We start from the raw sequence: 15,818 nt of genomic DNA, 5'->3' as shown, positions 1-15,818 counted from the left end.
AAAAAGGCAAATAAAAATAAGTTTGGGATAAGGGGTTTAAACCACTGATGAAAATAGGGCCCCCAAATATCTTTACCCAGAAACTGATCTATAAGCTTCCTGTGATAATCACCACTGTGCGTGTATCCTTACAAGCAAACCAATCATCGGTTCAATTGGTAATAAAATCACACCCGTGTGAAGTGAGGGGCACTGTAATTGTACATTGAGGTGCCCACTCTTCCTTTAGTGCCCAAGGACAGTAAGGTGACATTCACACCAGAAAGCTTTACTGCGATTAAAACGAATCCTCCTGCACATTGTCAGAAAGTGCGCTTCGTTTGGCAGGTGTGAAGCATCATTCGAATTCAAAGATATTCCTAGATGCTTTGTCATTGGTTGAAAAAAAACACCCGTGTGAAGTGAGGGGCACTCTTATCAACATACATCATCATAGTTTCATTGGCCTCATTCCGGCCAATCACAATTTGCGTCCTCACTTTTGTCATCAATGTTTGTGTTTACACTTGCCTAATGTGCACAAACACTCAAAACTAGTCATAGGAAGAGTAGCAAAACAATGTTTGTGTTTACTGTTTACAGCCTTTTTTAACACAAACACTCAAAATTAGTCACCAGTGAAATGGTAGCCAAACAGTGTTTGTGTTTAGACAAACCCTCAAAAATAGGAGGGGATAGCGCCCCTCGGAAATGGTTTAACCGCTTAAGCCTGGCCTATACTCCAGATAAATAGACAGAAATAGCTCAGCTACAAGTTCCAGAGCTTGTAGTTTTTTAATAAAAGGTTTGAGCAACTTTTGACAAATTAGAAAAGTTGCCCAAAATTGTGATGTTCCAAATGGATTATTATTCAGTCTGAGCAGATGCAGGCATAAAAACCTAACCCCACTGGACAAATGAATGACCAAGGAAGGCCTTTGGAGAACAGATGTTTTTTCGAGGCTGCACATAACCACTTAGAACGTGTATGTGTATATATATTTCTTGCATTATTTTACTACTATGTTTGTTTAACCTGATTGTTTTATATTGTGTCACTGTTCAGCACTTTGTAACCTTGTTTCGAAAGGTGCTTTATAAATAAAATGTACTTACTTACTAAATGAGAACTTCACCAATTTCAACTGAATTGGTCCTCACTGATGGTGGTTTCATTTCTGTCTACTCACTCTATGTCTCAGAGGAGGGCTGTGGACTGGACAGTCCATGGAAAAATTGGCTTTTCCAAAATGTTAAAAAAAAAAATCACACCCGTGTGAACTGAGTGGTGTAAGGTCTTATATAGACTGATCAACTGTGGTCTGACGTAATGTCTGACGTAATGAAATCACACCCGTGTGGTAGCAACCATGCTTATTGAGTGGTGTAAACCACTCCTACAACTGGCTTTGTTAGTCTGTCTGTCTGTCTGTGCACAAAAAATGAGCACGGTTGCTATGGTCACCCAGTTCACACGGGTGTGATTTCATTACGTCAGACATTACGTCAGACCACAGCTGATCAGTCTATATAAGACCTTACACCACTCAGTTCACATGGGTGTGATTTTTTTTTGGTACGAACAGACACGTAAACTAACAAATCACACCTGTGTGGTAGCAACCATGCTCATTTTTTGGTACGAACAGACAGACAGACAGACAGACAGACAGACAGACAGACAGACAGACACGTAAACTAACAAAGTCAGTCGTAGGAGTGGTTTACACCACTCAAAAATATATATTTAGAAAATTAAAACATGCTCGAACATTCGACAATTAAGGTCTAATATTTCTATAATTGCAAAAGAAAATAAAGAATAGCTACAAAACCAGCATATCCCATCATTTTGGGCATAAACAAGAAGTTTAAGGATGGGTACATCATCTGATAATGATGTACCGTGCATATTCACATTATGTATACTTTACATTACTTGTACATGTGCTGTAACAAGTAATGTAATTGTACATTGAGGTGCCCACTCTTCCTTTAGTGCCCAAGGACAGTAAGGTGACATTCACACCAGAAAGCTTTACTGCGATTAAAACGAATCCTGCTGCACATTGTCAGAAAGTGCGCTTCGTTTGGCAGGTGTGAAGCATCATTCGAATTCAAAGATATTCCTAGAAGCTTTGTCATTGGTCGAAAAAAACTCGGTCGCAATGACTAACCAATCAGGAAGCAGACAGGCAAATCGACCAATGACAAAGCTTCTAGGAAAATCTTTGAATGCAGATTGCGGCCCCTAGATGTGTCACAGAGACTAAATGTTTTTTGGGAGCGTTCTACCCATTGCTGGCTGTCTGAATAAAAATAAAATAAAATAAAAGATCATTACATTTTTGACATATTATTGCTTATAGCAGCTTTAATCGAAAGACATTATTCTAAAAATATACTTAATAAATACACGTGATTGCATGATACCCTGCAGTAGTGTGTGACACGCAGGGCATCTGTGTGTCAGCAACATGACTGACACAAGAACCAATGTGGCGGCTCAGGGGTAGAGTCACAGTGGCCGGTAAAGCAGCTGGATGAAATTAAATTAAATTAAATGATTACTATATTTACCCAGGGTATCTGGGCTAAGCTCAAGAACTTGTTTCCAGCCAGGCCCTGCTCATAGAACATTTCATCGTAGTGGTCCAATGCCTTGTTCAAGGGCACTTCAGCGGTGGTAATTTGAACGTGTCGGACCGCTGATTCGAACTGGCGACCTTCCGGTATCAAGACCGCTCCGCTATTCGTTCGGCCACCGCTGCCTGGGAGCCATGAGGTTCCCAATTCGATCCCGGGCTCCCCCAGAGTTAGTGTTGAAGTGTCCTTGAGCAAGACTCTGAACCCCAGAGCTCCTGTTGTGCAGGTTGGTGCCTTGCATGATTTCCTCCGCCATCGGTGTGTGTGAATGTAATGCACATCAATGTAAAGCGCTTTGGATAAAAGCGCTATATAAATGCACCATTTAATGTTTGGATTGTCATGAAACTTGGCAAGAACACAATATGAGGTTTGATCCATTGGATAATCAAGTGATACATATATTGCCTACTGTACGTGACAACACTGTGCTGTCAAATAATGCCATAACATACAAAGTATGTCTGCGTGTGAACAAAATAACCGATAAATCATCAGGCTGCTCCAAAGAGTTAATTAACATTTTTGGTCACAACGCCGGCCAAAGTGACACTCAAGGTCCAAGATCCAAAGAACGGATGGGTTGATTTTCATGATACTTTGTGGAAATGATCAGTGGGCTAGCTGCCCCGAAGACTTATGCTGTTCCAAAGAGCTCTGCCTGAAGTCAACCCACTCAGGTCACTCACATCTATTTAAAAAAAAAAGGCTATGTTTTTTGCAAATTACATTATTGACGTTCTGTTTTTTATTACTTATTTTGTCACATCTGTTTTGTATTGCGTTGCGTCCTAGTTCATTTTCCGGTGTCCTGTTTTGGATTGTTTGTTTTTGTCACTGCCTGCTCCCTTTCCCCCTCTGATTCTCAAGCCCGACATTTATTCCCCTGCTCTCTGGTCTCTCTGTCTGTTTCTCTCTCCTCCCTCTGCCCTCTGTCTCTCCTTCGGACACACCCACATTACTGTTCCACCTAAACTCATTCCCTTTAACCTATCCTGTTTTGATTGCCCTTTGTGTTCATTACGCCTTGAGTCTATCTATAATCTATATCTATATTGGCTCAGTCTATCGAGTTGTCTAGGTAGCTCTACTGCAGTTCTGTAATATCCCCAGCCTGTTTATGTTCCCAGTACCTGTTCTGTCTACCTTAGACCTGATGTGCCTATTTTCTGCCTTTTACTGTAACATTCTTCCAGTTCTGTCCTGTCTAACATTAAATGCTGACATCTCTGTCAGCTTGTCTACAAGGTTTCTCATCTGCATGTGCAATTGTGCATGTTTGTTTACGTGCTTGTCATTGGGTTTGTGTTCTTGTCATGTCTTAGCTATAGTCATTCTCTCAGTCCGCATTCCTGTCTGACCATTCCCATTCCATCTCAAGTCCTGAGATGCTAATTTCCTGTACTGTAGTGTTTGGTCGGTTTGGTCTAGTGTTGTGATTCTGATGTCTGTCTGCTTGTTTACAAGGTCTTTTTGAACGTTCCTGCGTGTTCTGTTAATTTTGTTTTGTTTTTGTTGTTTGTTCCGTCCCAATCCATCCTTCCCCCAGCCAGTCCGGCACTTTTGTCCTGTTTCTGTTCTCCGATGCTCTGCCTTCAGTCCAGTACTCTTGTCTGTTTCTATCCTAATGCTGCTGCTCTGGCTTACCCTGCCTGCTCGCACCCAGTCCAGTACTTACCCTGTATTGTCCATCCCATGCATGACCTCTGCTCCCTCTGGCCATGTTCCCCGGCCCTTGGCCACTTATTCCTGGACATCATATTCAACCTGATCTCTCGCTCTGCTCTGTGACCTGACCTGGCCGCCCAGTGTCTCCATCCATCATCTATGTCATCTCTTTATTCTTGAAGAGCAATCTCCTCCACACACTCCTCTTCTTTCTGTATCGCATCTGCAACTCATTCAAGCTCTCCTGCATGGCATCCATGTTGTCATTAATGCTCAGCTGCATTGCCTCCACCTTTTCAATAACACTCCGTTGCATTGGCCCCATCTTTTCATTAAAGCTCTGCTGCATTGCATCCATCTTTTCCTTCAAAACCTGCCTTTCTTCGGCCCAAAGAATCTCTTTCTGTCGGAATTCCTTCTTGACGAGATCCAGCTGGCATTGGATGTGTTCATTCTCCTCTGTGATGAACTCTTGTCTCCTGGAGGTGACAGTGTTCCGCTCATTTTGCTCTTCTAGCCTCCTGTCATGTTTGTGCATCGCCTCTTCCAAGGACTTTTTCCAGTGTTCTTCACACTTATGGATTTCCTCTTTCCAGGCTGTGTCTATCTCAAAAATCCTGCTGAGATCCTTGTTGTGTCTCTTGTTCAAATCTAACAGAGCCTTATAATCGGCCTCTAGTCTATCCATGTAATCCAGCAACTTCGAGGCTGTGTCTGTCCCCAACGGCATGAAGCACCTCTCCTTGTTCTCCTCTTCTGTCTGACTGTCTTGTAGGGTGGCGACGACTTGGTCTTTCCCTTCGTTCGCTCCCTCGTCTTCCGGAAGCAGTGTCAGGGCCTCCTTTACCGCCTTCAACTGTCTTTCTTGGTCGCTGATCTGCTCTGCTGCGGTCAGCAAGTCCTGCTGGGCCAAAGCTTCCTTTTCTCCTGGTTGGTTTCTTTCCTCCTTCCATTTCCTCAGCATCATCAGACCATCTGTGGTTGCTTCCAGTGACTTTTCAGTACTACGAACGAGAGCTGTCAAAGTGAACATCCTTTAAGCTTATTTAATAGAGGTGCACCTGCTGGACTACAATGGCACTGTTAGAGGCTTCTGTTGTGTCCTTTTTACACCTGTAAACTTGTGCTGTGACAAATAATGAAGGAAAAAGTAGAGTCATATTAAGGGCATCTTATCAAATCTTTTATACTGAACAATTACCACAGTCGTTGCATCATCAAGGACTTTGATGATGTCACCTGCCTCAAATCCCTGTGAATGGCTGTTGTCAGCCAGAGTTGATTCAGCCATCATCAGCCAATGAGCTTGTTAGAGTTCATAACATGGCTATTATTTTCTATCTATTACTTTTTCTGAGCGGCGCTAACTGCTCCAACCTGTGGCTTTGTGTGTATGTCTGTCATATGAGTGACGAGTGCAGTGTGACAGAGAGATGGGGAGTGACACGGAGGAAATGTTGTCGGCCTGGGAAATGTTAATCCCCAGGCCCACAACCTTTGCTCCGACAACAACTTGCTGTCAGGCTGCATTAGATATATGGCCCTATTTTCGTCAGTGCCTTAACCCTTGTCCCTAAACTTCTTTGCCATTTTTGGAGTGGTGCAACCACTCCAAGGAACAGCAATGTCCGTGTTCACCTATGTGTTCACCCATGTGTTCACCCGACTATGTCACTATGAGCACGAGTACCAATGACTACCAAAAGTGGCGCTGTTGTGCCAGAAACAGAGTAAAAGAGAGTGCTGCACTGCTGCCTGCTAATGAGAGACAGAGAGAGAGAGAGAGAGGGGAGGGGGGGGGGGGGGGGTGAGTTGCACCACTCAGTTCACACAGGTGTGATTTTTACTATTTTGAAAAACATTTTAAAATTGTCCAACTAGCCGATCTCAATCGACACATTCTGAACGTATAGATTCTGTATATTTTAACTAGCCTATTCAAAAAATGTTTTTCAAAAGAGTAAAAAGAAGTTTAGTGATAAGTGGTAAGGTAGGCTATACTGGCGAAAATAGGGCCCACGATATGTCTTAACCACTAGGCAATTTTAGTTTTACTTCACCTTAATTTAAATTGCATTGAATTGAGAGAGAGAGAGAGGATAGTTGTTTAGAGTTAACACTAGAGAAAGTTCATTAGTAAACAATTCCTGAAATGTTAGGCCTATACTTATCATTGGTATTCACATACTCACCTTTTTATCATTATCTAGCTGACCATTTAATTGCACAAAATAATTTGATCACTTTGGAAATGAATGATCTGTGAGTTTGACATTCTACACTGATGAAGGCTGCATGTTAGCATAACGATGAAGACATTGATGAAGAATTTTCGCCGCTGCGACTTGGTAAACTGGCGAGTTGTGGCTGCACATTACCCATGTCACCCATGAGTGACTTGAACTTGGGGGGGGGGGGGGGGGGGGGTGAAGGTCAGAGGATGAGAAGGAGCAGACTCTTACTGAGCCCTACTGAGCTCATTAGAATCAGAATCAGAATCAGATTCCTAACATTACATGTTAGGAATTTGGTATGGTGGGACAGCAGAGTGCAGTTACAACATTAGGACAAGTGCAAAACAGGACAAGACAGTGCAAAGAATAGTGAATAAAATAAAGTGCAGAGAGTTCAAGTGATCGGTTCAGAGCACAGTGACTGTAATGACAAGAAAGCTGTTGATGCCAAAGGGGCAACAAAAAAAAGTGTTACACAGAAGACAGTATATACGTATGACCTGACCAAGCATGAAAATCGCAGATCTACAAGTCCACAATGCACAATCGGAGACATTGTGAGTTGTAGTCGACCTACTAAACACATTTTTTATTTATGTATTTATTTATTTGTTTATTTAATTGTTTGTTTGTTTGTTTGTTTGTTTGTTACCTGACAGGATCTCTTCTCTCGTTCATAGATGGCAAGGGAGTCTAATAAATAGAGGAACGCCTCATTGATATACAGAAGTAATCAAATAAAAATGTAAGAAAGATAGCCTGTGGTATTTCCAAGAGATGTGGTCTTCAGTTCTCAGTGCTCACAACACATTTTCATTAGATTTGACAGGTCAGGAAGAGATCTCGACTGGGGGTCTATATAGAGAGTGTATTGCGCTCTCGTGTGGAAACGACATGCAACTACACCTTTAAATGACGTGTGTAGCCCGGGTTCTGCTCATGCAACCTACCTTGTTCAAAATGGGAGGGAACTGACTTAGCTGAGAGCAGGACCAATCAGCGTTCACTGAAGTCGCGCTCAGGCCAATCAGAGAAATGTTTTCCAGCCTCCAGGCAGTGGCGTTAGGGTGACCCATTGCACATGTGAAAACCAATGGTGAAATAAAACACATTTAGGGTGACCCATTGCACATGTGAAAACCAATGGTGAAATAAAACACATTTATCGGTAGCCTATATTCGTTATTGTAATCACAGACGAAGTGGATGATTTTTCGTCATTAAAAGCAGGAACAATTATGATCAGCACAACAACGGCCGCGGAGGATACAGAGGAGGTAAGAATGGAGTCTTTCAGAATAATAACATGATGGGAACTCAGAGCTGCATTATATAGCAGCCTGCTGCATGGCTACTTCAACACCACTACTGCCCACACGTTACACCCAGAGATGGATGAGATAATCATTTCTTATAATTATTACTGACCGTGTTCTAATTAGGTAAACCGTTACAATTTAGCAGATGCTCGTATCAGAATCGGCTAATAAATAATAACTACAAAAAAGTATTTGTTGAAGACAGTGTGACAAAGTACGATGAACAACTATACTAGGTATCAAACTTACAATTTGTCTAAACTCTAAACATCATGGTATCTAGACTAAATAACATGCCTATTTGTGGTCAGTCAAACAAAATATAACTGGATATTATAACATTGATAGCCTATGCCCTATGGCATCAGAAAATAGGAAGTGGGATAGGACCACAATGGAAACAATACGTACGTCCCCAGAACTTTGTTTGCGCTAGATGTTTTTTTTGTTGTACCTTCTATTTACATTTCTTAATCTTGACTAAAGTATTCAATCAAAAACAAAAATGGTTATGAGGAGCGCCAGAGGGTGAGATAGAAAAGGGCGAGCGAGTCTGCAGTCGTACTGATCAGGGTCGGAGGTCATTCCACAGTTGGGGAGATGGGAACATAGACTTTTGGAGCTACAGGGAGGGTGTCATGGGAGAGGCAGACGACAGTTAGTTGATGTGGGAATTGGATCATGTCTTGAAGGTAAAAGGATGGCAAGTGTCATGTCATCATCATGCCATTGATGGCCTTGTGCCAATCACCAGTGTTTTGAATTGGATGCAACCACGCCGACCAGCAACTGCGAAGCCAGTGAAAGGGATTCAAAAGGGAGAGAACTAAGTGAAAAAGACCAGGTATAATTCTATATCAGTTGAAGGAGCATGCCAGGAGATCAGCAAGGAGAGAAGTGTTACAAGTCAAGCAGCGTGGACTGGAGATGACTGATACTAAAGGTGTATTCATATAGTTATTACTCCAGTTTTAGGTGATAAGGTGACCACTGAAATGCTGGTGGTTATAAAAAAAAAACAATAGAGATGAGCGGTGAGTCGCTTACCACCACGACTGATGTCATGTTGTAGTTTTCGGTTTGATTGATTGATTGAAAGATTTATTAACAGATTGGAGAATTACAGTACATTTCAAGCACAAGTCAATACAAAACTGTTAACTGTGGACGACACTATAAAGCATTACACTTGTTTACAATAGGGTCCACCATGTTCAATTCATCATAACATTTTGAGATGTACAAATATTCTATATAGCTGTTTATGGCTTCTATATACTGTAGCCAAAAACAGGAACTCATCACCTTATCACCTAAAATGAATAGTATGAATAGAGCGCCGAAGTCCTGACGTCACTCGCTCGTCCCCTCGATTCCCCTGGTTCACGGAAGTAATTTCTCTATGGAGAAAAACACGGGGTCATCTTAAAATCATTTCATAAAAGCTGTCTCTGCGTTATTGTCAGGGAGGTGTCTCTGTATCGTTGGCGACAGTCAGTCTCTCATATATGATATATATTTCATATATCATGTATTTCTAGCAAAAATTTAACTAATTCAATAGCAGTAACGATAGCGTTTTCTCTCAGTCAGTTGATTCTTCATATCCATATGAGTGAAACGGTCGGGATGACTTTCAAACACGATCTAAAATCCCCCTATGGGGTTTACAATGCAAATAAAAAGTACATGAACCCGTGGATTTGCGCCCTCTACTCTACCGATATTGACGTCAGACTTCGGTGCTCTATAGGCCTTTTAGGATAAGGAGCTAGGCATGTGAGGAAGGGTGTGATCCATCCATCTGCTGTTGTAAAGTGCAAACCTACCAAAAACAGGAACCTACAGTAGTACTAACTGACGTGACGTGTACGACTGTACGTCTGCTTCCACTGCACAGATGCCTCTGGCGGATTCATCCCACGGCGAAGAGGATGAAGAAGAGGAGCAGGAGGACGACGGCCCGACTAAAGCTAAACGAACCAAACCGGACGATGGAGACGGCATGGGCACCCTGGTGGCCAGACCCATCAAGATGTCCCGCAATGACCTGTACAGACCACCCACCGTGGATGAGCTGAACCAGCTCAAAGAGGCCGAGAGCCTGTTCCACTGCAGCCTGCTGAAGATGCAGGTCAGACGGACATGATGATGCAGCATTAAACGTTATCCTAACGCAGTGGTTTTCAACCTTTTTCAAATCAAGGTCCATTATTTATTCAGCGTTATTCAGATTTAGACTGTTAAAACTTAGAATATGTTGTTATCATTGGGTAGGATTTGCTGTATTGATGTTGGTACCATAGAGAGATAACAGGCTGATCAAACAATGATCAAAATAACAATTCTTCTACATTCTCAATTTTTTTACGGGTCCATTTGGTTTCGTTGTACAACTACACTCTCAAGAGTTAAAGACTCATAAGGGTCCATTTGGTTACCAACTGTCCATCATTTTAGTCCATCTTCAAGGACCAGTGGTGGTCCCTGGACCACTGGTTGAAAACCACTGTCCTAACCTAATGCAATAACTATGTTCTTTGGGTGAAATGGATACAGGTCTGAATAATATGCAATTAAAAACAGTGTGTTTTATATCATGATGATGACAGATGGAGGAGTTGCTGAAGGAGGTTGCCCTGAGTGAACGCAGGAAACAGCAAATCGATGCCTTCGTCCAATCAGTCACCGAGTTGCTTCAAACGGTGCCATCATCTCCAGCCGTTGAGGTGTGTATTCCTGGGTGTCAACAAGTTCTTAACCCATTTTGACCTGAGATCAGATTCTAAAAATGTCTTCTACATCCTGACAGTTTTCTGAAAAAGCTATGTTTCTATGTCAGTCGTTCTTCAATTTTCCCCCACCTTTCAAGATTTGCCATTGACGATGAAGGGAGAAATTAGCTCAAAATTCCGCTAAATATGACGTAAATGAAACATCAAAACATTAAACGCCATTGACAATGAAGGAATAATTTACGTCATATGTAGACGAGCAAATCGGACAGCTAACCAATCACAGGCAACAGGCCTTCTGATTGGCCAATGGCCAGTATGAGATGATGTTCGATGATAAGAGCGCCCCTCACTTCACACGGGTGTGAATTTTCTTAACTCTGGATTACTATTTTAGGAGGTGAATTGCATTTTGTCGTTCTAGCTGTTGGAGCCAGAATGACAGATTTGAGCCATATTGTGTTTTCTAGCTGTTCAGGTAGAAGTTACATTTTGACTAAAGGAAAAGGCTATGAAACTCCACAGGAAATGAGTCTAGACCACGGCCGAGAACTAGTGGTCTGGACTCTCAAATAACAGTGTATTTATTTCAAACTATGTCTGCTCATTGAGCTGCCACCATGAACACTATCACAAACTATGTCTGCTCATTGAGCTGCCACCATGAACACTATGTCTGCTCATTGAGCTGCCACCATGAACACTTTCACAAACTATGTCTGCTCATTGAGCTGCCACCATGAACACTATCACAAACTATGTCTGCTCATTGAGCTGCCACCATGAACACTATGTCTGCTCATTGAGCTGCCACCATGAACACTTTCACAAACTATGTCTGCTCATTGAGCTGCCACCATGAACACTATGTCTGCTCATTGAGCTACCACCATGAACACTTTCACAAACTATGTCTTCTCATTGAGCTACCACCATGAACACTTTCACAAACTATGTCTGCTCATTGAGCTACCACCATGAACACTTTCACAAACTATGTCTGCTCATTGAGCTACCACCATGAACACTTTCACAAACTATGTCTGCTCATTGAGCTACCACCATGAACACTTTCACAAACTATGTCTGCTCATTGAGCTACCACCATGAACACTTTCACAAACTATGTCTGCTCATTGAGTTACCACCATGAACACTTTTACTAATGTGTTTGTTGTCCCTCCGTCTCTCTCCCCCCCCCCCCCCCCGTGTGCAGATAAGTGATCTGTCGTGGCTGACTGGAACGGTAAAGGTTCCTTTTTTCCTGGTGCCCAAGGTGACCAAGGGCAAGTTCCACATGGCTACTCCCACCTCTGTGGATCTGATAGGTAGCTACCCTCTGGGTACCTGCAGCAAACCTCGTGTCACTGTGGACCTGTCTGTCACCATGCCTGCTGTAAGTCGCCTGCTGCAGCCACGTCGATACATACATCAGTCTGGCCATTATATCGGCTATTATTTTATTTGACTCTTTTGATGACGCCGCCGTCGACAATTATGCCACCGATGTGTCCTGATTTTTGAGTGGCCCCACTAGCCCCTCCTATGCACAGCTGTGTGTGTTGGTGTGTACCAAATTTGAAATGATTTGATTGGCTGAGCACGGTATGATGATGTATGACGATAAGAGTGCCCCTCACTTCACACAAGTGATTTTTTTTTAACCACCTTCAATCTGCGTGCTGTCCCTATGGGATGTAATTATAGGCGATAAAGACGCTTTTCTTCAAAACTTTATACAAAAAATTGCACATCTACAAGCTCACAACAAGTCATTGCGACACGTTGTGAGCTTATAGATCAGGACTTTTTGTTTTTCAGAAAGATTAGGATTGATTTAGCACTTTTTGACACAATACCAGTCAATACATTGGTAAGACTTTCCAAAATCTGGATTGGCATCGGACCAAGAAAATGAATCTGGCATCAGTCAGGCTCTAAATGTTATTGATATAAATGGGCCTGCTTCAGGCCTGGAATGCCATATTGGAATCTGTCAGTGATAACATCTAGGTCAGGGGTTCTCAACGTTTTTGGCAAGGGACCCCCGGAAATGCTTTGGCAATGTCTCGGGACCCCCGCCCCCCCCCCTACAATAACCTTAAACCATTTTGGGCGGGAACCCCTTTTGGTGTTTTAAGCATTGTTATAATTTAGCTATTGAAAAATAGCAGATCTACAAGCTCATAGCGCGCCACCGAGTGGCGCGCTACGAGCTTGTAGGTCTGCTATTTTTGAAAAATCGTGAAAATAAAATTAAAAACCTTTTTGGGGACCCCCTAAAATAATTTGGCGACCCCCCCCGAGGGGTCGCGACCCACGGGTTGAGAACCCCTGATCTAGGTCATGCAACGTTGAGTAACAAGTGCATGTTTTACAACAAGATAAATGTTTGGTTGTGCTTGGACATCAGGAGATCCTTCACCCCAAGGACATTCTGAACCAGAGGTACCCCAGGAAGAGGGCCCTCTACCTGGCAGGCCTGGCACAGCATCTCGCTTCCTCCTCCGAGATCGGAGACATGCGCTATTCTTGTCTCCACGGCAACCGCCTCCGGCCCCTTCTGCTGTTGACCCCTCCAGGTGTGAATCATTGAAAATGACACCATAAATTACTAGATATATTCCATGTGTGATGTATTACTTTCATTCTGCGTGTCCAATAACTTTCCCAGCCCGGTTATGAGTTTATATGTGGAAGAGGTGCGCTCGTATTATGTCCAGCGTTAACATTTGTCACAATAACCTGTAAGCCCCGTGAGTGGCTGTTATACTACTAATAATGTTAATTTCTATTATTAGGTAAGGAATCTTCTCGGTTCACCGTGCGCGTCCATGCCTGCCCCCCTCCTGGCTTCTTCAAGCCCAGCCGCTTCCACCCCAAGAGGAACAACATTCGGACGGAGTGGTACACTGGCGTCCAGGCCTCCCAAACTGGTGAGAACTAGTGACTTTAAGGTAGTGTTTACCAAGCTGTCTAGGGGAGCAAAGATTGTCTGTTAGGAGGTAGTCCAAAAATCCAGACATGTTTCGAATGATCTTAACTGGCATCCCTATTTTTTACAAATGTCTTCATTTCTTTGTATATTTAGGTTATTCTTCAAAGCCAAACAGAATTGTAAATTTATTCAGATGTTCCAGCGTCCAACGACAAAAAAAAACACAATTAAATCGTTAATCGCAATTATTTGTGTATTATTTTGTGTATGTAAAATGTCATAATCGTGACATACGGCTACGCGTCCCAATAACCTTTGATGTTGTTGTTGTCTGTCCATGCAGAGAATGAACCCCCCACTCCACATTATAGTAGTTCTATTCTGGGGGACCTGCTGCCCAGGAGTCACCTCCAGTTCCTGTCTGCCGTCAGATCCAGGTGCTCGGCCTTCGCAGACGGAGTGGCCCTGCTCAAAGTATGGCTCCGACAAAGAGAGCTTGACCAGGTAAGGGGCCATAAAGTCACTTTTCAACTGAAGGAATACCTTTTTGAATGTCGGAATTATTATATTTTTTATTTATTTATTGTGTATAGGTAAATCCTTCAAAAGTGAAGGACGTTATTATCTGGCTGCCTTGCATTATCAAAGACAAAAAAGGTGCTGCAAGCTACTCTGTTTTGTCGACCGCTCAAAAAGGCAGTCCTGCTGCCTTAGCATGCATCTACGGTTGGAGGCCATCGATATTGTCCTTTTCTTTTTGCTGAGGTTTGCGTGATCTGCGCAAAAGGACAGTTAACGCATTTTGGGCGGGAACCCCTTTTGGTGTTTTAAACATTATGTTATAATTTAGCTATTGAAAAATAGCAGATCTACAAGCTCATAGCGCGCCACCGAGTGGCGCACTACGAGCTTGTAGGTCTGCTATTTTTGAAAAATCGTGAAAATATTTATTTCAGAAAACTGGAGGATTTAGAAGATTTTTTTTTAAATTTTGAGGTCAGGCCTAAATGGGTCAAATGATAAGGGACAATATCGGTGGCACCCAACTGTACAATTTGGCCTGTTACACACTGTCGACCTGTGTCATGTCTGTTAAAGGGCTATTCATACTCCAGTTGTAGGTGATAAGGTGACCACCAGAACGGTGGTTAATAAAAACAGAGAGGTGTGTTTGGGTGAGCGGTGAGTCGCTTACCACCGCGGTGTGACGTCATGTTGTAGTTTTAGTAAGAACAAGAGAGATGTGTTTGGGTGAGCGGTGAGTCGCTTACCACCGCGGTGTGACGTCATGTTGTAGTTTTAGTAAGAACAAGAGAGATGTGTTTGGGTGAGCGGTGAGTCGCTTACCACCGTGGTGTGACGTCATGTTGTAGTTTTAGTAAGAACAAGAGAGATGTGTTTGGGTGAGCGGTGAGTCGCTTACCACCGCGGTGTGACGTCATGTTGTAGTTTTAGTAAGAACAAGAGAGATGTGTTTGGGTGAGCGGTGAGTCGCTTACCACCGCGGTGTGACGTCATGTTGTAGTTTTAGTAAGAACAAGAGAGATGTGTTTGGGTGAGCGGTGAGTCGCTTACCACCGCGGTGTGACGTCATGTTGTAGTTTTAGTAAGAACAAGAGAGATGTGTTTGGGTGAGCGGTGAGTCTCTTAACCACCGCGGTGTGACGTCATGTTGTAGTTTTCGGTGGTCACCTTATCACCTAACACTGGAGTATGAGTAGGCCTAAAGAGTATAATAACCGATATATCTGTGTGTTTATTACATGGCTTGGTTGAATGCTTGATTCTGATTGGTCAATCGCTTATTTCAGCGGTGAGTTATCTCATCATAATGACCGCTCCGCTGTATAACAGACCTCTGCCTAATCAAACCCTCTGAGCACCAGCTGCGCGGCTGCGCCCCGCTTGATTTACTGCTGTTTCCAACATGACAGCCATGTAAACACACACACACACTAGTGACACACAAATAGCTAAACATTGCTCTCAAAAATGTTTTTGAAAACATTTGAGCGAGAAATAGACGAAGCAGGACCCGAACATGGATTCTATTTGATCAACTCACTTCCTTGTTTTCCGACAGTGCTGCAGCCCTGCAGCTGGCCAGACGCAGCCAGCGCGAACTTCTGGAATACTTTTTTTGTTGTGCCAATATATTTATTTATGTTAGGTAGCCATGTAATAAGCGGGATAATATCTGGCTTCGCCTCGGTGGTTAAACTCCCTGTCGGTGAATTATCTCCCGACAATGACCACCTAGCCAGATATTATCCCTTACATATTTCATGCTCTCCATTTC

General features: G+C 42.9%; 1 protein-coding gene across 1 annotated transcript in view; it reads left to right on the top strand.

The window, feature by feature from the left end:
* The first annotated feature begins 7,596 nt into the window (after window positions 1-7,596).
* The window catches only part of nol6 (nucleolar protein 6 (RNA-associated)), a 43,308-nt gene continuing 35,086 nt past the window's right edge, over window positions 7,597-15,818 (top strand). Inside the window, exons 1-7 of the mRNA XM_079517169.1 lie at window positions 7,597-7,804; window positions 9,747-9,980; window positions 10,459-10,575; window positions 11,798-11,977; window positions 12,995-13,163; window positions 13,383-13,517; window positions 13,863-14,023. Coding sequence (XP_079373295.1) covers window positions 7,766-7,804; window positions 9,747-9,980; window positions 10,459-10,575; window positions 11,798-11,977; window positions 12,995-13,163; window positions 13,383-13,517; window positions 13,863-14,023 — 1,035 coding nt within the window. The 5' untranslated portion in view covers window positions 7,597-7,765. The remainder of the gene's footprint in view (window positions 7,805-9,746; window positions 9,981-10,458; window positions 10,576-11,797; window positions 11,978-12,994; window positions 13,164-13,382; window positions 13,518-13,862; window positions 14,024-15,818) is intronic.

The sequence above is a fragment of the Electrona antarctica genome (genome assembly GCF_951216825.1).
Source record: "Electrona antarctica genome assembly, chromosome: 12".
Taxonomy (NCBI): Eukaryota; Metazoa; Chordata; class Actinopteri; order Myctophiformes; family Myctophidae; genus Electrona; species Electrona antarctica.
The sequence above is the reverse complement of the archived record's forward strand: the minus strand, read 5'-3'. Positions and strand labels throughout refer to the sequence as shown.